Source organism: Colletotrichum phormii (assembly GCF_030913505.1).
Source record: "Colletotrichum phormii strain CBS 102054 chromosome Unknown BDP81scaffold_18, whole genome shotgun sequence".
NCBI classification, from domain to species: Eukaryota; Fungi; Ascomycota; class Sordariomycetes; order Glomerellales; family Glomerellaceae; genus Colletotrichum; species Colletotrichum phormii.
Window position 1 is genome coordinate 95210 of NW_026851460.1, and position 27309 is coordinate 122518.

The window sequence follows — 27309 nt, forward strand, 5'->3', positions numbered from 1 at the left end:
GGCCATCCCTTGTCTTGCCACGATCGAACATCATGCCGAACGGGGGGGGGGGGGGGGGGGGGGGGGGTTCGCGCAGCACATCCTCAGCAGTCTCATCAAAAGCACCGGGTATGTGCATCCCTCACCTATTTCCGTATTGACGCGTCGGATGGTATGAAATGTGGGAGTGTGATTCGACTGAGTGTGTGATCTGTTGATTTCTCATTTTCTTCCTAGGGCGTCGACCTTATTGGCAAGGATTGATTCGCCTCGTCTTTCCAGACTCTTGAAATACTTCTTCAGAGTGCAGCCAACGTACTTGCAACACCCAGGCCCTTAAGACATAAGAGCCAACGACCCAGCCCCCATCTCTGTTTTCGAAATTGATTCCTTTGAAGACAACGTTGAGGCAGCCAGTGGGGGCCGTCACTCGGCTCAAAGGATGAAGGTGGGTGGGTGATGGGCCGAGGCCTCCTTGGGCATACACTTCGTCGGGCTCTGTCGGATGGAACAAGCAGGCTCTCCGACGGCACGTGTGGAAAGCGAATTCTGGTTAAGTGCAAGACATAATACCCAAACCAATCACGACACTGCCCTCATCTTGCTGCGGCTTGTTGAGATCCTGGTGCGCGACCCGTTGCCTTGCTGCTTCTGCCTTATCAAGATGCCATCGCTGCTCAAAAGCCGTTTTTCTGACCGAATTCTACATTTGATGCAAGGTCTGTCAACGAGGCTTTCCTATTAAGGCCAAGGATGGGTGGCAGACACAGGTAAGAAGATGACAAGGCCAGCAAATCATGGTCCAAGGCACCACTCCATCAAGTGGGAATGTAGACTCTAGGAAAGTTACTTCAACGCTCATAGCCCGTCTATGTACACGATTCTCTTTAAGATCTGATCCAACCCGACTCCATTCCGTTGTATAGAGTGCATGTGGGTTTCGCACTTCTTCACCTAGTGTCGCCTCATTCGATTTCTCTACGCTGGAGCAACGTCTTTGCGCATCATATTTGGTCGACAGATATTGGTGGCAAGCTGCGAGAAACAGCTTTCAGGCTGACCACTGAATCCACACAGAAGCTTGTTGGACATCATTGGCAAGTTCCCTATCTTATGGGTTGAGGCTAAGGACCAAGTCAACTAACATCGTGCAACCCAGACTTCGAAATTTCATCATGGCAGCCAAACCCGAGGAAGTTTTCAGACTGTTATTCCAACAAGGGAAGCTCGTGTTGGATAACCCGCAGAAAGTCACACATATTCATGATAGAGGCGAGTCCTTTCGACTGAAGAGCGAACAAAGAAATCCGCCAAGCCGAAGAATCAACGGGGCTTCCAGAAAGCCAGAAGATTTTCGCTTCGAACGCGATGTCATCAGGAATATTGCCGGCGAACTTGACGAGGCGGCCGCCATGGTGCCTCACCTCCTTGAACCCGATAAAGATTTTGTACCGCGGCGCACATTTGAACAAATCATGACGTACAGCCGGGTCTTATCCGCCGTTCACGTGCTCAAATGCTTCAAAGGTGTTCAAGATAAGGATCAGCTCGCTAGGGAAATTCTACATGGCAGTGCGGACGGCTCCAAGGCGCCCTGTGTCAAGCTTCTCGCAATTCTGATCGGAATCGACAAGGCCGAGGACATGTTGATTCACATGTCGGCTGATGAGCTGAGAGATAGTTGTCTTCCTCTACAGAAGGTGCCTGCTGACAGACGTCGAACTCTTCGCTGCAGAAAGCACAAGGATCATCGACAGCTCAACACATATTCTCGCTCAGATTATCGTACAAGGTTCTCTCAGTGGTCATACACAGTATGCTCGCCCTTTATCAAGTGGGAACAAGGAAGACATCAGCATTACATACTTGATACTGGGGACGTCTTCCCTATGGAAGTTGTGGCCAAGGTCGAGGAAGAGGAGAGGAAATCGGATTCCGGTGGAAACTCGTACGGAGGTTTCAGCGAGGTGTACAAAGTGAGAATTCACGAGGGTCATTCCGACTTTGGAGTGCATGGGGTAAGTACTTAAAGTAACATTGTGAAATAGACCTTGAGCCGGGTTCGGCCATTCGACTAACAAGTTCACTCATCTAGATTCGACACCCACAAGGCTACTTTGCGCTGAAGAAGCTTACGTCCCATAGTCGCGACAGCTTCAATCTTGAGTTGTCGTCACTCGTCTCCACTGCTCAGAACTATCAAAAGAAACACATCATCCAGCTATTGGCCACCTTCGAGGTCAAAAATGCGGCGACAAGGGAATCAACCTTCTATCTCTTGTTCGACTGGGCTGATGGAACTTTGAACAAATTTTGGCAGAGCAATCAAGCTCTGGTGAGAGACAAGAAGCATTGCAAATGGATGGCCACTCAATTCTATGAAGTCTGCGAGGCCCTCCGCTACGTTCACAACGACCGCGAACCAACTGTGCGATATCTGGAAGACCGAGACTCCAATAAGCAGTTATACGGACGTCATGGGGATATCAAGCCAGGTACGTTGACTATCTCTACTACATATCGAAATTTTCTAAATTGTGATTCCCAGGGAATTTCCTGTGGTTCAAATCAGATAGCTTCCCTGGTATTCTGGCCTTGGCGGACTTTGGTCTTGGAAGACTGCATACCCAAGTTTCCCGCTCAAAGCAAGATCCCAACAGCTTGGAGAGAACAGCAACTTACCGCTGCCCCGAATTTGATCTGGAATTCGGTCTCGTGTCACCAAGATCCGATATCTTCAGCCTGGGGTGTGTTTTCCTCGAATACGTCACCTGGTTTTTGCTCGGACTTGAAGATGTGGAGAAAACATTTCCCGATTTCAGATTGGAACAAGATAAACATGGTTTTGACTCTGATGTTTTCTTCTCAATCAAAGACAAAAAGGCTTTCCTCAAGTCCTCGGTTACCACATGGATCACGAAACTCAAGAACCATCGCGATTGCTCTTGGTACCTTTCGGACTTGCTGGATATCATTCGAGACCGTATGCTAGATCCCGAATCCACGACGAGAATCCCATCGAGCTTGTTGAGCAAAAAGATGAAGGATATTTTGAAGACTTGCACCGTCGACCCAGATTACTATCTTAAGCCCAAACACTGAGATTTACGAAACGGATGGCTGAGAGGCTCAGGCAACTATCCGAGGCCCGGTAAGGTGAATGGGTCACACTTTTTCAACCCCAAGCTCAAGCTCAGAAGCAAGAGTTATCATGAGGCCCACATTGGATGGCGATTATATGGATAATACCATCATCTATTGCCCGATTTCAAGGAGAAATGGCAGGGTGTCCCGTCTTCTTTACGCATGCATTCAACTTCCATACAACGTTCCAGTTCGAAAGGTCAGAACTTCCACATCCCGAGCATGAAGGCCAACTAACTCAATCGTTGTAGTGTACCCTAATGCGTTTTTCGATTGCTGCTAGCTCGCCCTACGAAACCGAACGCGTTAGTCATTTCAGTGCGATGTGTCGATGACTCGATTTGAAAGAGGGAAGATTCAGACTTTTTTCAAAGGCCTTGGTAGCATGAGGATGAATCTGTTGGCTCTTTCCTATTTGAAGCAATTGTGAGAATCGTGTAATACCGTTCGCAAATGAGAGTATGTAGTATACCTTAACTTTATAATTCCCTTGGCCATAGATTGTGTCCAGCGATGTCTTCAACTTTGCGGAATCATGATATCTCGCTCTCATCACCTCCTCGCATGGGAATTCCGACCCTGGACCTGGTTTCGGTGCTGTTTGTGTTGTCTCCGTACTGGACCATGTATCTTTCTTTTCAAGTTCTGGTTTCGCTTCCGGTTTGTCACCGCGACTCAAGGTTTTGCGAAAGAAGGACATTCCGAGGTGTCAAGGCCGACTAATCCGTTCAGTGCCGGCAAGGTGTGCTTCACAGCGTTTTTGGCGAGAGGCTTGTTAATTATCGGTGTCCAAGTTGAGGCGAGGGGAGGAGTGGTTGGAAACCTGAAAAGGCACAACGGGCGGGGGCGGCATCCGAGCTGGCTTCACTTGTGAGGCTCTCCTTCTCGAGAGGATTGGATCATGCGTGCAGGTGACCAATCCCGATATCGAGTCCCACCTGCCCTGTCTTGCATGATGCATGGAGGTAATCCCAATGGCGGCCCGACAACACATACATGAACACTGCCTATCGCTCCACCTCGGCTCTGCCTACATACACTAGAAGGAGAGGTGTTTTGGCTGCTGCATGTAAGCCGACATGCAACTAATCGGTCTTGGCCTAGGCCAGCATGGTGTACGCAGAGAGCGTGGAGGCATACTAAAGTGGCCAAAGGCATTCTGCGAGGCAGGCTAGAGGGCGGGATCTCATGAGGGGTTTGGAATTGTAGAAACCATGAACGACATTACGGAAACAGCCTTCCTGTCAGAGACGCCTCTCGCATATTGATACAGGTTTCTCTCAAAGCAGTCAAGATACATAGGCTGTCGACGCTGTCGAGGACCCAACACTTTCTCGCCCACTCTACCTACATTTGGCACAGCGTGCCTCTCAACACCCATGCCGTTGAGCTAGTATCGTTGATTTGACTTTGGATTCGTCATCACCAGACCTTATAACCTGAAGGATGGATTTACCTATCGAGACTGTGACGTGGTCGGCATCAGATCTTAGTTTCTTTGGATACAACGAGCGAAAGGCTGTGGTTCTGAGATACTTAGAGGGCGAAGAGGTCTGTGTTGACCCATCGTTTGTAGCTCTCGTAGAGACTGATCTCTCACAGCCCACAAGTCAAGAGCTTTACACTAAAGAAGACTGGGAGCGATGGTTCAGCTCCGTAAGTTGATATTGTTCTCTACTCGCCTGTTATTAGCGCTAATTACAAGTACCAACAGTCACAGAGCAGCTCTCCTGACTGGGAGGACTTGAAGCCAGGGATACATATAGTGTGAGCCGAATAATCCGAAGACCTCAAACTCCGGGCCTAGGCATCGCGACATCATACTGATACCAATTAGATTATGTAGCAGAGCTCCTCCAGACTCCGAAACACCGGGCAGAGTGCAATATCTCCCGTTAATGAAGAACACCTGGGAGAGACTCACTAGAGAGTTTCATGTTTCCCGAAATGTGAAGCGAACGATAGCAAGACTGGTCCCGTGTTTCTCCTCGGTTCGTGAAGATGACGCGACGTCAGGTCATCTCAAGATGTGTTCGTCCCCCCCTCGGTACTTTCTGCATCAGCAAATGCCAAGACTGACATACCTTGTAGCATTCTCTGCGCGCATGTCTGCAAGTCTTCCAGACGATCTAGCAATTTCTACCACTTACATACCAAGTACCGGGTCCACATTCGCTGTCGTTTACGGTTGTAACGATGACCAGATGGAAAGCATTGAGGCAAAAGTGCGGAGAGCAGGCAAGCAAGCCTTTCACCCACTCTTAGTACCAGGAATATTTGCAGAGCTAGAGAGAACTAGGCTGGTTAATGCGGTAGAAGATTTGTTGGACCCGTTCACGCTCCAGACAGAAAAGCTCGAAGGACAGCCGTGGAGTCCAGACGCAGATACGGAGGGCGCGAAAGCACAACAACACCTAACTCTCTGTGTTAAGAGTCAAAGCCTGATGGATCAAATTCGCATGGTGAAACGACAGTTGTCCAAGTTTTCAAAAGAGATTGATGTTGTAACGACGGAGCTTGAGTCACTGGATGGTGCCGAATATATCTACAGCAATGAACCGAGAGCAGCAGAGGTGGCAAAGGTGGGAATAAGGATGAAGAGGAGGGTGGACGACATCATGATCGAGTATGACGATAAAATCGATGAGTGTAACATGATGATCTGCAACACATCATTGGCAATGCAAACGGTTAGTTGTCTGCCCAAGACTCTACTCTACTCCGATAGTTGAACGAACTAACATCAATACATGTAGGTTTGGAACCACATTGCAAGACAGGACTCAAAGACCAACACCAAGATTTCGAAAGCAAATGCTGCCATTGCAGTGCAAACAAAGGTCGAGAGCGCGCAGATGAGAACGATTGCGCTCTTGACCATGATATACCTCCCTCTTTCGAGTGTCGCAGTACGTCATGTGTTCCATGTTGCTAGGACCTCTTCACAAAGACGTTCATCTTTACTGACGACCTTAGGCTATCTTCTCTATGGACATGTTCAACTGGGAAGCAGTTGACGGCCAGTCTATCGTATCAAAGCACATCTGGTTGTTTGCAGTCCTGACTGTTGGTCTCACATTGCTCACCATAGCTGCTTGGTTCTTGGGGACAAGGCGAGTGAAGGCCATGGCGGATAAGTCGGATAATTACTTCAATGCGCCGCAAAGACATGACACATTCGAGTACGTTTAGGAGGGCACTTATTTGGACATGGAACTATGTCTGAAATGGGGGAGAGGGCTGATACAGGGGAGACCAAATCTGATTTCCATCTAGAGAGAAGGCCCGTCTTGGTGTTTGACAATTGTAATATGTTGGTAGTGTTGGAGGACCTTGGTACTTCTGTTAACATACGTGTACTTTTCGACATGACTTCGACTTACGTCCATCAGGACCAAGTTGCTGGGAGCATGCCCTGGGAGTAGTGTCTCTGCTGCCTGGCTCGTGAGAGTCACTGCCATGGTAAGGTAGATCATGTTGTAAGGCCCGTTGGACACCTTCTTCTGCATGAGGCCCCGGCTTGGCGAGGGTGACACTTGGCATGCCAAGTCAAAGACCCCGAAGGTTGCTCGCGGCTCGGCAGCTGGTCACCCATTTCTTCTTGTAAGTATCCCATCGACTGCGAGTGGGCGTCAGTACAATTGCCCCATTTCTATGCCCCACTTCTGCCCCTCACAAAAGGGGTACATGTGCAGTACGTCACTTGGCCGCCGTTTTCATTCCCATACTTCCACCGCTAATATCAAATATCTTGCCGATGTAATATCCCACGATGGATTTAGACGACTCTGATGGATCCGTTCGATTATATATTACTGTTGCTATGACGCCCGAGGACCTCGCCGTCGTCTGCATAGCCAACTGTACGCTAGAGAGATGTGATGAGTCAACAGTACGGCCGCGAGAATCGCCGTTAGTTGAACATGGTTATCTCGACCAGTACTGCCTACTTACTGTCCCTTAACGAGATCCCACGATTCGAAGCCTGCTGGAAACGCCACTATAATTTTTGATACAGTACATTCCTCAAAGGATGGTTAGATCATGGGTAAAGTGGACTAATGAGGCAAGGAATACGCGGTACGGTCTATAGAAAAAGGACTCTAGAGAGAATAGATGGATGCCAGCCTCTGCAGAGGAGATCTATCTGTTTATTAGCGTTTTGATTTACATGGGCATCCATGAGGAAGCCAAAATATCTCGATATTGGTCCTCGTCTCAAGAGAAGGAAGATCCCGTCCACATTTTTACCCGGGCTTTGCCTCGAGACCGTTTCTAATTACTCCTCCGTCACCTTCGTATTTTTAATACCACTAAATTCGATCAGCTAGCCATCCCAGCTATAAAACATAGTAAGTAGCAACGGGAACAATCCTGCGAAGATTTAATACCAAAGGTCTATCGCCAGGTCAATAAATAGTCAGCCCATATACAGGAGGTTAGAGACTCCTTTTTCTTACCTAACAGTAACCTTACTATTAATAAGGTAATAATACTGTTTACTAGGCACTCGCTAAAGATAACAACAATACCAATAAAGCCCACGCCCACCGGATACAAAGTATAGGTTTTAGCACAAAAGGGTTATTATATACGATAGCTTTAGCACGTCCATAGTAAAGGCCCATATGGGCTGGTGCCTCAGGAGCAAGAAAGCGTTACCAACAAAGGGGTAGTAGAGGAGCGTCTAACGCCTACTCAGCGAGTGGTTACTACCTTATTGGCTCTACTACTAGTTGCTATATACCACGTGTTTCTTGATAATCTATTTGCCTTAGTCAGGCTCTTTAAAGCACTCCGATTAAATCAAATCGGGGTAATAGGGACTTGTCAAAGGGATAGTAGCATTGATAAGTTATTAGTGGCTAAGAAGGAGAATAAGGGTAAGGGGATCCTATAAGGGGAAGTTCATACCATACTAACAAAAGACGGGCAGGTAAGTATATAAGAAGAAAGTTAGTTCTAATGATAATATGGTACTTATTAACTCCTTGGTATTTGAAGCAGGTTCTTCAAATAAGTTAGAAGGATAATACCCTCGTACTTTTCCTTACTACAGTATATCACGACACAGAGCAAGTCATCCGTAACCGCCGCCGGTCTACTAGCTCCTCTACTGCCCACCGAGCTGCCCGCAAAGTCTTTGGAGATAATGCGCAAAAGGAGCTACCTTTCCCTATCTATATTAACAATTACAACCACAATATGAACGGTGTAGATACAGGGGATCAGATAAGGTCATACCATCAGTTCGGACGTCCTATCCGTCGCAGAGGTTAGCAGTCAATCTCCTGGAATTTCCTCCTCGAGGTTATACTTGTGAACACCTTCCTTCTACAGCGATAGGGCGAGCCAGACTAGCAGCAGTTAAAGAATCAGTATCAATAGCGAAGGGAACTATCTACCCAGCTTATTCAGCACTTCGGGCTATTAGTCAAGGCGCGCCAGCGTACCCGGCCCCAACGGGCAACAGACAAGCAGAACAACACTATTCCCTAGCAACAGCATATTAGGAAGAAGCAAGGAAGCTGCTCACCGTACTCTACTTATAGCAGTCGCCCTAAAGCAAGGCAGGCTCTACACGAGATCTCTAGGAATAGTAGCAGAAGGAAGTACTCGAGATCAGGATGCCAGGAATACAATATGTCTCTATATAACTCAGATGTTTGCTAGTACAACTTCCATAACCAAACTCTCTAATGAATCGAAGTACCTCCGAACAAGCTTTTTTGGTTAGCTAAGATTTTGCTTAGCAGAGCTTTGATTGGCTGTACTCCGCACTGGAGATGTACTGACGCCCACTCGCAGTCGATGGGATACCGCTAGGCACTCCGTGTGTGAAGTCCATGATGGACAGTGCGGAGGATAGAGCCATGGCGCGAGTTATGGAGTACCTTAAGTTCATTAAGCAAGGATCAACAACAAGAAGGCAAGGTTCGAATCGACTTTTCGATATACAGGGATTTCCATCCTCTTTGGGTAGTGTAGAGTAAAGAATACAAGGATTGCGATGGTATTGTAAAGTCAGAAACCATATCTGTCCGACCAGAGCACTCTGTTCATGCAGTGTCATGACACCATTGAGCTAAAGTTTGAGCGTCGCTTGGGGAGGCAATAGCGCGGTTTTTGGGTGTCTTGCATCTAAGCCAGAAGAAGAGATGCACGAAGTAAGCGTGGCCGTGTGGGAGGATAGGAATATAGTGCTGACAGACGGCGATCGGAGGCCGCGAATCGCGGCCCCGCTCTCTTACAGGCCTGTTGGCGATGCCGCGGAGCCGAAATGAGGGTGGAGCTGGTGCGTGAGGGAGTTGAACGATGGCCTGCAAAGGGGAAAATTGCGACCAGTGAGGATCGTCCAACTTGCCCGTTGCAAAATCTCTGGGCGCGCAGCAGAAAGACGAACAGCAAGGGGAAGTTCCCAGAGGAGCGGATCCGGTCGGCACAACGGCAGGGATGCAACGTGGAGTTTGGCTGTGGCAGCGCAGCACAACAGGACTGGACGGAAGGTGGGTGGTGCAGCATGCCGTGGTGGATGGTGGAACGATAAGGCGAGCGGCGAGCGTGCCTTTACTGTATGTACGGAGTATGGGATGGTGACGTAAGGCATTTGTTCCTGTGTGCAATTTCCATCATTCCATCAATCCCAATCAATGATGCATCAAGTTTATTCGTGAATGCAGATATCTCTTGCCAAGACTATTGATGCTCCAGTGAGGAGAGGGGTCGCGGAAGGAAGAGACGGGAAGGATGAGAAACCTCGAAGACCTGCCTCGGGGAAAGCAAAGAGTATCCGTGCCTCCGGACTTCGGTAAGCAATAGAAAAAAAGTGTTGTGTGGGAAAAATGCAAGGAATCTGGCGTGTCTGGCTACTCCGTAGTGCATCCGGTAGTGGTGATTTGATCATGACCAGGGGCTCACCACGTTAATCCTCTTGGAGTCTAGTGTCGCAATTCCTGTCACAGCTGGAGGAGTACGGCAGACTGCAAGAGGCACTCCGCCAAAACACTTTTTTCATGCGTCAAAGCAGAAATCGAATTTTACAGTCACTCCACCACCGATTATTGAACTTTACACTAGTAAGATAAACCATAGATATAGTTTACATAGAGTTACGGCTTGAGATATATTATTGATTAAGTTTATAAGACCCGTACGGCGATATATAAAATTGCGTATTATTATAAACTATTATAAAAATTCTTCCTTCTTATTATACCTTTATTATAACGTACATGCATAGCGAGTGGCCCACTTTCAAATACCCTCCAGCCATTTGTATAAGTCAATTAAGCCACATCGTACAAAATTAATTAGAACTACTCATTAGCCTCTTCTTCAGAGGTCTTCTAAACTACCTAACATATTTGTAAATCATATCCAGTCTTTCCGTAATTACCACATCGCCACTCGCACAATTCACCCCCCTCCGTACGAACACCCTCCTAACGTATATTTTCGCCTCTAGCATCAACAACCCCCTTCTCTACCCGGATTACCTCAGCCTCAGCTACATTAAGTGACCCTCCAAGACGCAGTTAGGTTTTTTTAGCCCTCCGGCGCTTACTTAGTATCTCATTTACTATACGAAGCTCGCAGCACTCAGCTTTAATAAGAGCTAGTTTATATATTAACTTACTAATACCTTTAGCTTATAAGTCAACAACTTTGTATAAATATGTTAGTGAGCTATATTAATGGCTATGAATCCTTTTTTTAAGTAAATCAGAGCTTTGTATGGCATCATGTGCTATAGTTAGTATCTTTAGGTCCCAAGAGCCCTAGCTGCTTAGGCGTAAGTTAGATAGTATTGGCGTTTTTGGCTTAAAATCCAGGCGGGAAATGACTACTTCTGGGTTAAAAGGTACAAGTCCAGCCTATCTAAAACCAGCTCGTACGTTTCTTTACCCATTGAAGTAAAAAAGACTGCTTTGAAGGCAGGAAAGAAGTCGTCCTTAGTAATATACATAATCTACATCCGCATTATCTTCTCGATTTCTTTACCGTACAAAGCCTTTAGCGGACTAAAACTGTCGTGGATTATCGTGATCATATTGTTGTCTATGTTGCGTTCTCTCCTTTCCAGATGCAGCCAGGAATATCCCTCATCTGAGGCACCTGGATTCCTACATTTTCATTAGTTAGTCTCACCCAGATTATTATGGGTCTAGATTGCTCGTTCTGGTCCGAGTATACCCGCCCAATTCCACTTCCGCACTTCAACAACCGTAAGTCTACTGAGAAAAAGTGGTTTGGCGGAGTGCCTCTTGCAGTCTGCCGTAAGGAGCTCCAAAACCTCCTTCACTCCTTGGTTCACAGCCCTGCTTCACCTTGCGATCTTCGATTGCTTTGAGAGACGGGGCCCGCTACCCCTTGCCTCCTTGTCTTTTTGCAATTAGCAACTGGCAACAATCTGATGATCATGGACTCGTTCCATGTTTGGCTGTGCAAACGACAACACAAAACAAACATTCATTTGAAGTGATGTTTACACTTTACTTGCAATCTGAATATGTCTTGACTTCATGGTCATTCTTTCCACTCAAACAAAAAGCTTGGGGTGCATCCCAAGGTCCTAGAGCATGTGGGAAGGCACGCTGGCAAGTACCGGGAGCTACCTGGTACCCACGCACCCACCCCCATGTCTGCGGCTGCCCAGCCCAGCTTCTATGGATGCGGAACTTCTTTCTTTTCCCAATGACGCTTGTCTTTGATATCTTCCAACATGAAAGCAACACTTGGGATTATTGTCTCACTCCCAGTCTCTCTCTCCCCGTCTCGCCATCTGCATCTACCAAGTCTGTTCTCTTCAGGCTATCCTCCAGCGGCATCACCATGGTCCATGAGTCCTCCTGCGCCAAAGCCAACGCAAGGGCAAACACTCGCCATACCCCAACGGTTCACCACCCACCACTAGTCCACCACCACCAACAACATTGAGCATAGGTCGAGACCGGGATGACGCCGCATTGCCGGGACAGAAACATAGTTTCGAGGCCGTCGAGGGTTTGCAGTCCCCACGCTGCCCTGCGACATGCGTCCTGCGCAGCGCGCTTGCTTCCCCTGCATCCACCGGGGCACCAAGGAGGTCCAACAGCAAGCAAGTTGGCAATCACTGCGCGCGCGGCGCGCCCCTTTTGTCCACGACCTTTTGACCACGTTGAACCCATGCTGCCCTCGAGTCAAGGTTTCGCCATGTTGCGTCTGCCCTAGCACCTGCGGCTACGCATACCTCGCCATTCCCCGTTTACGCCTAGGATACACTCTCTACTCGTACGGATACATGACGCCTCTACGGATACGCAGCGACGGTACAAATATAGATACTGTACAGAGTGTACGGAGTACCACGTTCTGTACGGCTACAGAATGGTAAAAGTACACTAGAGACCAGACTGTGCAGTAACCTCTCGCCCTCCCATGGACCATCCCCAATGGCACAATGCTGCTCCCAATTCGGAAGCGTCGTGTCCCCGGCCATCCTCTAGCGGTGGCCGTCATCGCCGTGGGCCGTGGGCCGTGGGCCGCCGTGGATCATAGACCATGAATGGACCGTGGGTCTTCGCTATGGAATGAATTGTGGCTGCTGTTGGGGCAGGGCCGGACTGATATTTGGTCTACCCCCAAACTCGATCCCAAACTCTAAGCCCATTCCTCGAAGCCTTTTTCGTCCTGGTTCGTCCTGGCCGTCGTTCCAGACCAACTCGCCTCCACGCCTTACCCTTCCTGTACTTCGTCAAGAAGCCACTGCTCTTGTAATGCTTATCCCCCCATCTTCTTTCTTCTCCTGCCCTACTTGACTTTAGCTTAATCCTCCGTTCCCTCGCCTTGCTCCCGAGTACCCCCTTCCCCCATATCTGCCAAGGAGACCCGTTGGACCTGTTCCCCCTGCTCAGACAACGTCAGCTCGTCTTCGGTCCAAGCCCTGCAGTCGTCGTCCGATCTTGAATCCTCTGACCGCGCATGTTCCAAACAAAACTCGACAACGGCCGGACTTGACACCTTGCCTCTGCGTAGTTATTGTAACATCGAGTTTCAGTTACGGCCGACGGGACTCTTTCTTGGACGCTTAATATCATCGTGAGCTTTGTCTTGGCACCCGACGTTGGCGTAGACTTACACTGTAAACACCTCTAGAACCTACATAGATACACTCTGTATTCCGAAGACGAAGACGACGACGACATTGACGACATCGACGACGACTCGATCCGAACCGAACCTCATTCCATCGGTACGCCAATAAATACCAGAATGCCGAAACCGGGGGATATCACCTACGCTGAAGAGCGGTCTTCGTCGTCCGTAGAAGACTTCGACCTCGACGATGAACATAAAGAGCCATTGCTACCCGGCTCGGCCTCAATCTCGCGCAGGAGGCAACGAGGAACGCTACTTGCGTGGCTCAGAGGACGGCCAAAGTCGTTGCTGAGAAAGTTCCGTCGACAACCTCGATCACTCCCACGACTCTTACTCCGATACACGTTTATGTTCATATTCTTCATCCTTGTTACTACACCAATATTCTTCCCGTCATACACGCGCCACCCGAAGCACTATAAGGATCTGAGGAAAAGATGTCTGGTGTCCGACAGCCTGTCTGGTTGCGCCAACATGCAAAACGAAAAGGTCTTCATTGCCGTCAGTCTGTTTGATCCAGAGGGCAAGATTGCAGGCGGAGAATGGTCCAAGAATGTGTTGGATCTGATTCACATGCTCGGCGAGGACAACACATTCCTGAGCATCTACGAAAATGACAGTGGTGATTTGGGTACTGCTGCGCTGGAGGAGTTTAAGAAAAATGTGCCATGCAAGTACAAGATCGTCAGCGAGGGTCAGGTCGACTACAACGTCTTCCCGCATGTCACCCTGCCTGATGGAACACAGAGGTTGAAACGCTTGGCGTATCTGTCCGAGATGCGCAACCGCGCCCTCTATCCATTGGACCGGTACGACACGGATGCAGGGATTGTCAAGTATGACAAGATCCTGTTCCTCAACGACGCCCTATTCGCGCCGGTAGACGCCGCTCATCTGCTGTTCAACACGAATGCAGGCGAAGACGGCCGAGCTCACTACCTTTCGGCGTGCTCCTTGGACTATGACTGGAACCCCTTCCTCGAATATGACCTTTATGCGCAGCGCGACGCTGAAGGTTACTCCAACGGCATCCCAATCTTCCCATACTTCACCAACAAGGGCCAGGCGGCCTCGCGAAAGGCCATGATCTCGCAGACGGATGCGGTCCCCGTCAAGAGCTGCTGGGGTGGAATGGTGGCCATGCAGGCCAAGTACGTCCAAAACATGGACAAGAAACTGCCGACCAAGGACTGGCAAGCTGTTGCGCACCACGTCATTAACCCGGATCACCCTCATAACGCGACGACACCCGTCCGATTCCGCTACGAACCCGAGGTCTACTTTGACGCCTGCGAATGCTGTCTGTTCCTTGCCGACATCACGAGTGTTGCGGACAAGGCTGGCGAGCCGGACATGGGCGTCTTTGTGAACCCATACGTGCGCGTGGCCTACCGTAAGAGGACCCAGCGCCTCGAGCGTGTTATTCGTCATTGGGAACGGCTCATGGCCCTGCCTCAGGAAATCATTACGTACTTTTCACGGTTCCCGACCCCGAACCCCCACAGAGAGGTTGTCGAAGGCCAGCGCTTCATGGAGGAGATTTACCAGCGCCGGGAAGGGTGGAAGATGGTTGAGCGGACAGGGCGCAACGGCATGTTTTGCGGAGTGCGGGAGATGCAGCTCATCAAGGAGGGCCCACGTAACGGACGCAACTGGGAGAACTACTACAACATCCCGTGGGCGGAGCAGCAGTTGAACTTTCCCATCTGATGTTTCTCGATTTTGACGAAGTTTTCACTGATTGGTTTAATGGGGAACACGGCGCTTGTGGGCTGGGTTGATTACGGAGCATCAGCATTACTTTTTGTTCGGCAGCATTGGATCAACCTGTTGGGCATATCGACATTGGCTCGACGCGGAGAACGTTGTTGGGTAGGCTGTCTGCCACCTAGGAGAGGGTGCGAAAAAGAGAAGGGGGAAAAGGGGGGTTTTTGGAAAAAGTGCCGTATACGTACTGGCACACTTTGTGCACCTTGATACCACTTTCATTTATACCTTTGAATACACTACTATCGACGATTCCTCTCAATGGCCGCTGCCATCACCCGTCCCTGGACAGAATGACCTCGTCATTGGACTATCGTGAGTTGGATGAGTGATGCGAGTGTCCCGGGCACCATTCGTAAGCTACCTTAGGTAGGCATACATACCCACCGCAGCTGCCCTCACGTTGCAAAATCGATGTGATTTCCCCTGAAAGCCGACTCGTTTCGACGTCCAACTTTTGCGCCAGAAAAGCCGGAAACCCCCACATCATAGACGCTTTGGAAACACGTCAGACCTTGGGACAGAAGATGATTTAAACAAAGTTGATTCATAATTCACTGTTGAATTGGACCCCTGTTCGGTCCTTGCTGCAGTAAAAGTAACAAGACTTGAAGCAAACCAGACCAGCCCAGACCCAGACCCAGACCCAACGGGTAAGATACCCTATTTGCATTTCCGCCCCATGGTCCAAAACCCAAACGTTGCACAAAGACAGAGAGAGATAGAGATAAGGTAGCCTCCAAAAACAACATGCGGACGAGGCGCGTATAGACAGACAGCAACCCGAGAGAAGACGCCCTACTAGTGGTAACCCAAAGTCACAAACAGCAAGCCCAAAAGTCCGCTCGCTCAACAACAATCAAGGTGGTATCTTGGAGGAGAAAAGACACTAGCAAGCCCCGTAATGAAGATGGGAGAGAGATTCATCCATGCGCGAGGCATGCTTCGAAGAAGGCTGGGCGGCAGATTCGTCGTCGAGGCGAGTGACGGATGATGTAAGAGGGAGACAGAGTCAAAGACATAGAAAAGGAGAGAAGCAACCAAGACACACTTAGGCGGCGGCGGGTGTCGCCTTGGCCTTGGTGGTCTTGGGCTTGGTCTCCTTCTTGCCTGCCTTGGTGGCGGCGGCGACCTTGGTCTCTGCCTTCTTGGCTACTGACTTGGCCTGCGGAAAGATTTGTTAGCATCAAGTTCAAATGTCAAAGGGTGACAAGAGATACGAGAAGAAGAGGGTCTGATCATAGGGTTTGGGCAGGGGTAAGGATCTCGTCTAGGACGCGCGAGTTTCGTGCCCAAAATTTTCCAAACACAGAAACAAAATCATAGAATATGTCCGAATAAAGGATGTGATCCGGGGAAGTAGGAGAATTTGCAGGTGGTTGCGGTGGAGGGCTGCGCGCCTCAAGAGTAGAGGCAAGGCAGAGTGCATCGCGAACATACCTTAGTAGCAACAGAAGGGCCCTTCTTGGCGGTGGTGGCCTTCTTCTTGGTGACGCCGACGGGCTTCGCGGCCTTGGCAGCAGTAGAAGTGGTTTTGGGCTTCTTCGCAGTCGTGGTAGTCGTGGTGTTCTGCTTGCGAACAGGAGCGGTGTCGACGACGGGGAAGAGACGCGGCTTGGAGTTGCCGGTCTGGGAGCGGGTTCCTTCACGGGCCATTTTGACGGTTGGTCTGGTGTCGCGATGGAATGTTAGTTATTGAGATACGATGAGTAGATTGACGCGATCGCGATAGATGTGATGCGACGAAAAGAAGAGGTTGTGGTTGTGAATGCGCTCGTGAGAAAGAGACGAGAAGAGAGTAGGAGGAGGGGGAACCCAAGAGGCGTATGGCGATGGCGCGATGGGCGGGAAAAACGGGCCAAAAGTGTGTAGTTTGGAAGACTTACGGAAGGATGAAGATTATGGGAAAGTGACGAGTTAGAGCTTTCTGAAGCTGTAGAATCGAGTTAATCCAAAGAACGATGGAAAAGGTGATGTTTGCGACGAGAAGTGGTGGAATGGCGAGGTGTTGTTGTGGAAGAAGAGAAGATGGGAGGTGACGTGGTTTCGTGTTGCGGCGCGAGAGGAGGGGAGGGGGGAGGACTGCGGATATGGCTGATTGAGTGCTGGCGGTCGGTGGTGCTGGTGGTGGACGGTCACAAGGGGCACACACACACGTCTTCACACACACACACACACACACACACACCTTTTCGCACGGGAGGAGCGGTGTCGGAACACATCTTTAGGAAATTGGATTATCGTGGAGGCTGTGGATAGAATTGAATTTCATGTTGTTTACTTTCATTTGGCTAACTAAATTATCTTTCAAATGAATGGAGTAAAGCCGCACCTTCTTTCCTGAAGAACCTGCGAGATGATGAAATGGAAGGAGCACCCTATTGACCTTGGGACGGCAAGATGGAGGGAAAGAAGGCACAAGATCTGGATGGGTTGGGATCTGCCCGAATGGGCAGCTGCGTCTGATACTTTCCCTTCCCTTCCCTTCCTTTCCCTTTTCTTTCCCTTTGGAGTCTGGGTAGGAAGGTAAGGTATCTAAAAGGTAAGGTAGGTAGGCACCTACCTACCTGACTCCCGTCCTTCCTGCTCTTTGGCTCAAACAATTTGTTTTGATTCTTACCCGTCGGTTTGGCGTCTTATCAAACACGGCAAGACGGCCTGATATGGCGCCCCTTCCCACTTCATTCTTCACCACAGACTACAGTACCTGAGGTTGGCAGTCACGCAGTGTCCCCCCTTTTCCCTTGGCTCTGTCCCCCATTTCTCTTGAATCTTCCCCCCCGTCCTGCCCTTGTCGACCCTCTCTCATTTGCATTTCCCTCACGTATTCTTTTACCTTTCCCCTCTTTTTGCCTTTTGCTCTATTCCTGATTTTACCATGATTTTCTCCATCAATTTTCCCGCCTCGGCGCAGACCCGGCAATACCGAGTCACCTCCCACCTCTAGCCTCCCCAGATTCGGCGTGGGGTTTGGCTCATGTCAAAATGTCCTTTCATCTTTTTTGACTACATTTCTCATGATGCAGTCAGGCCCTCAAGCACTATTCAGTCTGATTACACCGTCCCTCGAATCGTCGCAGTGGCCATCGTAATCAATTTCGAGGCAAGATTTGGCCACGGCAATCCCACCAGACGGTGCGGATAGACCAAGCACATGATGAACCCAAGCGAAGGACGCGCCAGTTCTAGACCGACCGAAACCACCCCCGGCACGCGACGTCTGGCGCCCAACTCCCCGGTCTCTGGAAGTCTTGTTTCTCGTTTCCGACGGGAGCCCATTGCGACGGATCAGATGGCTTACGGCCTACGGCTTATCCTTACGGATGACAGACGCCTTCGCCGAGATTCCCTTCCACCGTGTCCACATTCTACAGTTTCGACTACGGATGTTCAGTATCAAGTCATCGACTCTTCAATCTTCATGCTTCTTCAGCGGTAATGTCCGCCTGAACCGTGCAGCACAAGCGTGCCCCATGACCACAGCGAACGCCACGCCCGCTCTCGTACCCATTTGCTTTCCTCAAGCTGCTTCACATGGCGACGTCTTCATGTTAAGAGACTATTATCCCCGCATGTTGGAGTGACGGACAAGGAAAACAAGAATGACTAGGAGCATCCGAAGAAACGGGATGAGGTGATAATGGCGGAATGGGAAGACTGTTCCTTCGCCATTCCCTTCGCCATTCCCTTCGCCATTCCCTTCACCCACAGCCCACGCACGCCTCGTACACAGAGAAAACGCCCAGGGGATCTTGGCCACGTCCCACAGCGATCATCGTTCCAACGGCGCGCCCAAGGGCCTCCCCGCCGCCCTATCTGCACCAAGGGTTTGTCCGTGCTGGCCCTGCTGCTGCCAGACCGTTGAGCCCCGCAAACACGCTTCTCTCAAGTCAATCTTCAGGAATCCACACTGTAAGACCCCGCGCGACAATTTTCGAAGCCATTCAGAAGTCCCAAAGTCCACGTTCCATGTTCAGTACTTGCACTTGTGCTACAGCCATGTGGCAATCAAAACCCAAAAGTGGAAGTGTTTGAAAGGAAGTTGAATTTGACGGCTCGCGTTTATGTACAAATCGACCGTTCAACTCCCCTTTTACCAAGTTCGGCCCCCACGCCTTCACCCGCACCGAAAAAGTGTCCCACGCTGTTCCAAACTTGTCCTGGATTCGTACCGATAGGCATGCTTTCTCAGGTCCGTGTGCAAGCTCTTGAGCTCCTTGTTCAACTTCTTGCTACGCCCCAATATCTCTTTTGCACCTTGCATCATGGCTTCGTCTGCCTGGTTCAACTTGCTCACTTTCTCCCGGATCGCCTGCGTCCGCCGCCGCTCACACGACAAGTGATCAATGTTGACAGTCGTCACTTTGCTGACCTCAACCATGGTCACCCCAGGCCGCTGTGCCACTGCCTGGACTTGACGCCATTTGGTCTGCAGCTTCAGTTGTAGAATGAAACCTCTGGCTAGCAGCCGTAATTGGTCGACTTCAGCGCTGACTACACCTCACAACAGTGTCAGCGACCACAATATCGATGGTTTGTCAGGGAACCTGGGGACATGCTCACACTCGACAACGCTTTTGCTCAACTCGGTCCTTGTGCGGCTGATCTCCAACGAACGGCGTACCAACTTGCTCGCCGCGTGCTGTTGCCGTTGGCGATTCGATTCCCTGACTTTGATGACGAACGACTGAAGCACTCTTCTCCACCATCTTTCCTTGCTAGGCTGCGCCAACTCCTTTCGGTCCTCGTAGCTCGCCGAATCTCTAACATCCTCAATTTCGACAACAGTCACCTTGCCTAACCCCCAGTCTTTCTTTCCGCAGAGAGTCTTCTCAGACGCGGACTCGGATGTGGCCGACATACTGTCTGTTGCGGCGTTTGCCCGTTCAGACGCTACTTGCAGCTGATTAGCAAGGGTGATCGCCTTGTCCACTCGGCTCTCGGTGCCTTGAGATTGCACCGCAACCTTGCACAAGGACAGAAGCTCGTCGTACCACTTCACAACCTTCTTCGTTGTGAAGACAGCCAAGTCAACGTCGAGCTGAAGAGGGTCCGAACCGAGAACCGAAGAAAACATAATGGCATTCCAGAGAGGTTGCGTGTTGTCGTCGCTCCGGTCGACTCGCCTGCGAGCCTCTCGAAGGGCGACGGAACTCGAGGTCGTCGCCAATGTCATTCCACGAACGGGATCAGTCACCTGAGCATAGCGTGTCAGCGTTCTGCACAGAGACACAGTCAATCGGCCTCGATACATACCTCCATGTACTTAAGAAGAAGCTCCTGAGTTGCCTTCTGGGCACTGCCACTTGGCCCGCCTTGCTCACGGGGATGGCAGTAGTAGCCTGCCGGCTCGATGCCCCAAGGTGTGGTACATTCTCCAGCAATGCGAGGATGGCAGGCAAACGAAAATACTTTGCCCCAGTCGAGAGTGCCTCGCTCATCGGTATTCGCCTTGGCCAATCCTGACATGATGTCTCTGAGTACTACCATGGTATCCAGAAACGCACGTCTTGCAACGCCCATTTGATCATACGTCAGCCATTTATGCATGAATCTCATCTACTCCATGTGTTAGTGACGCCTGAACGAGGGTGGGTTAATAGGCAAGCAGTTGACTTACTTCCAAAACCACAATCTTGGTCGTCTTGTCTTCGGTGTTTTGCCCACGCGCCAGCCTTTTCGCAAACAGATGCCATCCTGTCAGTTGCTTTTTGTGCTTGTCAAGAAGCAGGTACTTCCACAATGATATGAGGCATTGAGGAATATCCTCTCGGGTCGCGTAATAACGACACTTCAGGTCGAAGCTGAGCCGGTCCTTCGATTGCTCCTTGGACTGCCGCTCTACCGCCCTGGCGTTCGTCGTTTCGGGCTTGACCCTCAGGGGCTGCGTTTTGATGGCGATGCAGATTGAAATGGGTAGCATAATGAGAGATGTACTAAGCTTGGCATGAGAATCCTGAAATGCGAGCGTCCTCACGGGCTCATATGCTGAGAAGGCACGTACCCTTATGGGCGTGGTACGACCTTGGTAGGCCGGGTCTCGACTTGCTCAGCAACCCTGTGGTTCTTGACTGCGAATTAGTCCATTTGTGACTCCCGGTGGCTTATCCATTGCATGAGCTTCCCGCTGGGTTCGTCGAAGATGGCTTCAAGAGTCGGCGACATTTTCTCCCGAGTTGAAGGCTGTCAGACTCATAAAGTCGTCGGCGAAGGCAACTTTGCATGACGTGTTCGTCAATTCAGAAACTCTCATGGCAGCCACGCGAGATACACCACCTTGACGCCGTGAGAATCACGGCCTACTTGACTCATGGTTTCGTGATGGTCCTGAAAACAGCGGAGGGTGGCTTTTTAAATCTCCACAGACTTTCGGGTCCCACAGCGGCTCGGAAATTCTCATTCTTCGGCGACCTGTCATGGACTATTTATTGAATTCTATTGCCGGCTGTTTCTTCCTCATCCATCTTTAGGGAATTGAACCGCACACCCAATTGCCTGTTGTTGTGCTTTTGTGACTAAATCTTGCCCTTGCTTCACTCTCTTGCGGCTTGTGACACGACCTTGGTGGAGTCTAGAGTGAAGGCCTTGATGGAGTCTAGGAACGTTTGACATCTTCACGAGCGAAGCCGAGGTTCTTTACCGAGTTTAAAGTGGCTTTCATCTGTGTTCTACAGTCCTTCAAGGTCAAACCGAGTGAGATTTAAACTAATCATGAAGTTTTCCATTTCAGACGGCAATACAGTGACTCCCTGGATTTGGAATAAGACTTGAGGCATCTAAACCGTTTGCACCCCTAAGGGCATGGGCCAGGAGCTTGAGGAATTATGCATCTTTCTAATTCTCGGCTTAAGCTTCGGGCGGAAGAAGTTCTGTAATTAAGGACGGTCGATGTGCGTTCGAGACCACGCCGCTGACGCGGTACTATGGTGGAGGGGCTGAGCGGAAGTGACTTCACCACCTCCGCCATCGTCCGCTCATCTCCACGCTGCTTCTTCAACGTCTCCTAATGACATTGACGTTTCGATCTTCATAAAGAATTGGTTAGAGAAGGAGTGATTCGGTATCCTGGCGATGCGTGGACTTCAAAAAGTCTCTTTTGCAACTCCGAGCGAGACGGGATCAATGCCCAGGATGGTGGTTTGAATTCACCTCACTGAGAAAAGAACACGGAGCATTAGAATTTCTTCACCGCTGGCTTCACTTGAAATTGAATGATTTCTCTGAGCTATCCGCGCTTGAAGCTATTTTGACTGTGATCGGATAGAAATATAAGATTTCAAGAGATTCGCTACTAGACTCAATGGCAAGCTTATCAATCAAGTTGACGACTCATCAACGAGATCTACTCGATAACCATGGACACTAAGCCATTTCTCTCCACCATCATCTTGGCCTGATATATCGGGCTCACCTCATCCTTCCCTTTCCAATTTTACTCGAAATGGCAAAACCTCTCTGACATGCCCATCTTCTCTCGCCAAGAACACGCCGGCGTCTTCCTCCTACTAGATACCATCGCCATCCTTTGATGGGGAAGGTGCATATTCATGGGTGGGTTTCGCGCTGGAGGGGCTCCTACGAGTCACTTTGATGTCTACGTTCTTTGAGTTTGTGAGATTCTTGGAGTCATTCTGATGCCCTATCAACGAGGCTCTAGACTTCTTGTTCGCCAAGGAGACCACTGACCATAATGGGATCTTCAAGCCGCTACAGGGGGCACGGAATGCCCTGAAAAGGGGCTGGAGCTTGTACTTTTGTCTATCCTTTCTATAAACCCAACTGTACTCTATTCACCCTTGAAGCATAGCGCCAATCGTCCCTGGGTTCTCCATTTATGTTCGTTATCTTCTTAGAGATACTGATCAGCCATTGCCCATCTCCCTCCTCCATCGCGCGGCAAACTTCCACTGCACCCCCGCGCCTATAAGCGCAACCAGTTGTGCCACAACACACACAGTGAAAGCCCATCCTACCCCAATTCCCTTCACCATAGGCATCACAAAGCTTGTACCGCCGGCGGCGAAAAGACACCTGGCGAGGTTGACGCTAGCACTAGCCGCGGCGCTGCGGTCGGGGAAGATGTCGATGAGGTACGTCATGACTAGAGACTGTGTCGAAACGGCGGTCCAGCCCGTGACGAATGTCGATATGATGGGCGCTGCGATGTGCACCTGTCGAGGAAAGTTGATGGTCCAGCCAAAGACTGCGATGGATATACATTGTAATAGCGCGAAGACTGGTATGAGACGGAGACGTGCCTTTTCGATTGGAAATCCCTGGTGGGGGTCCGAGTTCGCAAGGGTGCTTTCTTGATCGTTGCTCGCGTCATACTTTGCCTTGACACGCTGATAGTCAATGTCAAGGAGTTTTCCTGTGACCAGCGTGCCAATCACGGAGCCCACGCCGTTTGCGATGAACGTCAGGCCAATGTGAGTTTCTGTTAGGCCGTAGCGTGATTCGAAAAGACTTGACATGGCTGTGATGCTCATCTGCCATACCGCGTAGTAGACTGCGAGGAACACCACGATAGGTGCTGCGCATTTGTTGAAGAGTATGCGAAGGGGTCCAGTGATGTCAACGTGCTTGGTTGTCGCCTTCTTTGAAATCGATGCGCCGGCATACCGAGGGACTTGTGAGGATGCTTGGTAGACGATTAAGGGGTACTTTCCTAAACAACCCCTCGGTGTTCTAGCACCGTTGCCGACCACGGGCCTCAGAGTCTCCGGTAGGAGCAGCACAAGAAATGTGAGGAAGACGGCACAGTATACGGCCAGGAACCAAAAGATGCTCCTCCATCCCAAAGATCCAGCCAAAGCGCCTCCAATCACAGGTCCAACGGCGACGGGAACCAGCAAGCCGGCCTGGAAGACGCCCATATACCCGCCTCTCTCTTGCCGAGTCGTGATATCGCTGATGACTCCTGAGCCTACGGCAATGGTGCTCGCGCTCCCGGTGCTCTGGAGACATCTGAGAATGATTAGAGTGGCGTAGTCTTTGGTTTCCGCGAGACCGATGCATGCGCCCAGGAACACGACAAAGGTGCAGCAATAGGCGACCCGTCGGCCCTTGACGTCTGAGATTGGACCCCATATGCTTGGTGCTAGGCCCTGAAATATGAGGTATGTGGTTACTGTGAGATTGGCGAGCTCTACTGAGACGTTTAGGCCGTTGGCGATGGTGGGCAGGGCTGGGAAGTAGATGTTTGAGGCGAAGCCTGAGACTGGGGGCTAACTTAGCAGGGAAAGCGACGTCTATCAGAGTCATCCACTGGACTCACAAGTAGCTGCAATAGAGACTAGAGCTATGATGACTCTTTTTTGATGTTTATCAAAGATGGTATATGGTTCGTGAGATTGATTAGACGAGGGGGGCACCGCCGTGTTGTTGGCGTTGAGGGGTTGTTCTATGCTTTGAGGAGCCATCGTGGGGGTTTGTCTTTCTTGACAGACTCAGGGTATGTTGGTAACCATTTAACAACAGTCAATCCATTAGGACTGAGAGGACGAGAAGCCAGACTAAATACAATTGCAACCGATGCCGATGTCTTGTAATAGGCTTGACCATGACGAACGGTCTCCGGAGCTGAGCCCCACTATTCCGGAGTTGAGACTTTGCCCCATTTTCAATCGCAACAGTGAGCCCCCGCGGCTGAAATCTGTACACTGCTGTGAACTTGATACTTTAGGTAATGGGAGGAACTCTTCAGAAGACTCCTCTCCAACTTTCGATAGGATAAGTCATGTAGACTGATTCTTGCCAAAGGACAAGAAATCGAGACCCAGCGCGCAAGATTTCTTTCGGGTCCGAATCCGGAGCCGGAAGTCCAGATCCACTTGTTCCGGCCGCCGTCTGGTTCATCCGACATTACGCCGACGGATCTATCAGCTATCGCTGCCAGCTGGTTACATCTGGTGCTTGCCAGAAGTGGACCGGAGCTTCCTTCCCGAATCGTGTGCTCCCCTTTCAGGTGAGTTCACCTACTTCTTCCGACGCAACTTCAACCTCACTTCTCGACAGCATCACATGATTGCTCTTCGTGTTTCCACGGCCTGAATAATGAAGAATCGGCAACATGTCGACATTCAACGGACTCGTCGCGGAGTTCCCTGACATACGAAGTAAGTCTTCTCCCTAACAATGCACAACGCGCTTCGTCTGTTGCCTCACAGCATTCACCTCACAACGTTGGGTGCGCCTTAGCGATCCGTACAGCAATCACTAATCATACCACAGTTGACTTCTTTCGGAAACATGCAGACCGTCGTCCGCCTCTCGCATGCTTCCTAAGCCATATACACAGTGATCACTTGGCTGGGCTCGACTCCCTGCGGTCTCCTTTCGTCTACTGCTCCGCAGCCACTCGGGAGATGCTCCTCCGTCTTGAGCGTTACCCTTGTCGCATCAATTACGCCAAAGGTGTCCTCGAGGCACGCGTGCAGACCTACAAGCATCTGAAGAATCTGCTCAAGCCGTTGCCCTTGGAGACCCCCACGACGTTGGAGCTGGCGCCGGGCAGTCACATCCAGGTCACCCTGTTTGACGCAAATCATTGCCCAGGGGCTGTCATGTTCCTCATTGAGGATTCATATCACGCCATTCTCTACACGGGCGACATCCGGAGCGAGCCATGGTTCGTGAACACGATTGCCAGAAACCCGGCCATTATCGAGTACACCTCCGGCATGAAAACGCTCGATAAGATCTACCTTGACACCTCTTTCATCAAGGACATACCTTTCCAAACCAAGGCCGAGGGTACCGCGGAATTACTTCGCAAAGTAGCGCAGTACCCAGACGACACCGTCTTCCACATCCAAGCATGGACCTATGGATACGAACAGGTCTGGATAGCTCTGGCCAAAGCCCTCAAGTCCCGAATCCATGTCGACGATTACAAGATGCGCATCTTCTCATCGCTCACCGGCAAGAGAACCAATGATCGTTTCAGCTCCTCCATTCATCTATGTCCAGAAGCCCCTGCTCTAGCCGGCTACGTGTGTGGTAATACACCCCACCCTGGATGCCTCACCCGAGATAAAAATGTCCGACTTCACAGTTGCGAGAGGGGAAACTTTTGTAACACTGTGAAAAGTTCCAAAGTGGTGTCCATTCAGCCGGTCATTGCGCATCTTCGAAGTGGTGTTGATATTGCTGAAGTTGGTGTGGGCGGCGGCGGGGATGATTTAGAGCGCGACGCCGAACTCGATCCTCTGTCAACGGAAGACATCGCGGCAGTCTCAAAGCTGATTGAAGAAGCGGATATATCCCCAGAGGCGAAGCTTCGTTTTTTTGAATTCCTCGAGACGGGTGCCAAAACCGGGCGCAACCTCTCCCTGGATCTCGACCTTGCATCCTTTGGAGAGAAGAACGAAGCAGCCATTATGGACGTCTTTCAAGCAGTTGGTCGAAAGAAACAGCTTGAAGAGCAATCCACACAAAGTTTAAAACCACCAATAGACGGACCAAGTGGAGAATTGCCGAGGTTTATCACGTTTCCGTACTCCCGACACTCGTCCTATCAAGAGCTATGCGACCTGGTCCGAGTCTTTCGCCCCAAAGATGTGTGGCCTTGCACAGTGAACCCTGCCGACTGGCTCAGAAACACCACTAGTATACGATACCTCTTTGGTGATTTCTGCTCTGGCGATACCTTCGCCCATGATATGGAGATGGAGAAACTCGCCGAGAGTTTGAGGATCCTCCAACAACCGCTATCCCAAGGCCTTGGAGGCAGTCAATTGCCGGCAACTGAGGCTCACATCACGGCGTTGCATTCCTCGCATAGTCACGAAAGCAATGCATCCGAACCTTCCGCCGTTGCCATAGAAGAGACGCTTGTACTGCAACTCGATACCAACCCCGGTTCCGTCGAGGCACGGATCCCCACACGGGAGCGGCATGACTTCTCCAGCAGAGTAGAAAACTCTCAGAACGTTCTGGAGTCTCCGATTCCGCATATTGTACCAACACCACTCGTGTTATTTGCCGATGTTTCTCACATTCGGGCGGATGCATATTATGCCATGGAGCAAAATTTCCTCGGCGGGGAGTGGACGCCAATTGGACTCCTCTCCACGATTGATCACCATACTACTCCAGATACGGATCTTGGAATGGTTTGAGCTTGACCATTGTCTCAGCGATATATACTAGAGCATCACCATTGGCATGGATTCGGGCCATCAGTCTTGGTGACTATGATTATCATTGATGATCGGGTCTAGTTCATTGACGAGCTACGTGAACTAAGGAAATAGGGTCTCAACGCCGTTGTAATATGAC

General features: G+C 50.3%; 8 protein-coding genes across 8 annotated transcripts; 4 read left to right on the top strand and 4 right to left on the bottom strand.

Moving 5' to 3' along the window:
- Positions 1-1154: 1154 nt before the first annotated feature.
- On the top strand, positions 1155-3081 carry BDP81DRAFT_463450 (protein kinase; the record flags this gene model as incomplete). Its single annotated transcript, XM_060594022.1, has 3 exons — positions 1155-1997; positions 2075-2474; positions 2528-3081. 3 exons carry the CDS (start codon positions 1155-1157, stop codon positions 3079-3081), a joined length of 1797 nt encoding a protein of 598 aa, XP_060441836.1.
- A 140-nt stretch (positions 3082-3221) lies between these two features.
- BDP81DRAFT_71241 (uncharacterized protein) lies at positions 3222-3968 on the bottom strand. Its single transcript, XM_060596195.1, has 3 exons — positions 3596-3968; positions 3487-3534; positions 3222-3412 (listed from the first exon to the last, which is right to left on the bottom strand). Exons 1-3 carry the CDS (start codon positions 3821-3823, stop codon positions 3362-3364), a joined length of 327 nt encoding a protein of 108 aa, XP_060441837.1. The 5' UTR covers positions 3824-3968; the 3' UTR covers positions 3222-3361.
- Positions 3969-5741: 1773 nt separating this feature from the next.
- BDP81DRAFT_397137 (uncharacterized protein) lies at positions 5742-6315 on the top strand (the record flags this gene model as incomplete). Its single annotated transcript, XM_060588276.1, has 3 exons — positions 5742-5813; positions 5880-6032; positions 6100-6315. 3 exons carry the CDS (start codon positions 5742-5744, stop codon positions 6313-6315), a joined length of 441 nt encoding a protein of 146 aa, XP_060441838.1.
- A 5839-nt stretch (positions 6316-12154) lies between these two features.
- On the top strand, positions 12155-14970 carry BDP81DRAFT_452339 (cryptococcal mannosyltransferase 1-domain-containing protein; the record flags this gene model as incomplete). The annotated part of the gene is made up of 4 exons (XM_060592734.1): positions 12155-12431; positions 12524-12639; positions 12927-13021; positions 13269-14970. 4 exons carry the CDS (start codon positions 12155-12157, stop codon positions 14968-14970), a joined length of 2190 nt encoding a protein of 729 aa, XP_060441839.1.
- Positions 14971-15928: 958 nt separating this feature from the next.
- Positions 15929-17062, bottom strand: BDP81DRAFT_71330 (uncharacterized protein). Its single transcript, XM_060596196.1, has 3 exons — positions 16914-17062; positions 16468-16696; positions 15929-16192 (listed from the first exon to the last, which is right to left on the bottom strand). The coding sequence occupies exons 2-3, from the start codon at positions 16681-16683 to the stop codon at positions 16079-16081; spliced, it is 330 nt and encodes a 109-aa protein (XP_060441840.1). The 5' UTR covers positions 16684-16696; positions 16914-17062; the 3' UTR covers positions 15929-16078.
- A 2082-nt stretch (positions 17063-19144) lies between these two features.
- On the bottom strand, positions 19145-20950 carry BDP81DRAFT_452341 (uncharacterized protein; the record flags this gene model as incomplete). The annotated part of the gene is made up of 4 exons (XM_060592735.1): positions 19145-19521; positions 19591-20224; positions 20284-20586; positions 20648-20950. 4 exons carry the CDS (start codon positions 20948-20950, stop codon positions 19145-19147), a joined length of 1617 nt encoding a protein of 538 aa, XP_060441841.1.
- A 1939-nt stretch (positions 20951-22889) lies between these two features.
- BDP81DRAFT_397140 (major facilitator superfamily transporter) lies at positions 22890-24449 on the bottom strand (the record flags this gene model as incomplete). Its single annotated transcript, XM_060588277.1, has 2 exons — positions 22890-24247; positions 24305-24449. 2 exons carry the CDS (start codon positions 24447-24449, stop codon positions 22890-22892), a joined length of 1503 nt encoding a protein of 500 aa, XP_060441842.1.
- Positions 24450-25029: 580 nt separating this feature from the next.
- BDP81DRAFT_71376 (beta-lactamase-like protein) lies at positions 25030-27265 on the top strand. Its single transcript, XM_060596198.1, has 2 exons — positions 25030-25145; positions 25261-27265. Exons 1-2 carry the CDS (start codon positions 25100-25102, stop codon positions 27147-27149), a joined length of 1935 nt encoding a protein of 644 aa, XP_060441843.1. The 5' UTR covers positions 25030-25099; the 3' UTR covers positions 27150-27265.
- Positions 27266-27309: the final 44 nt, after the last annotated feature.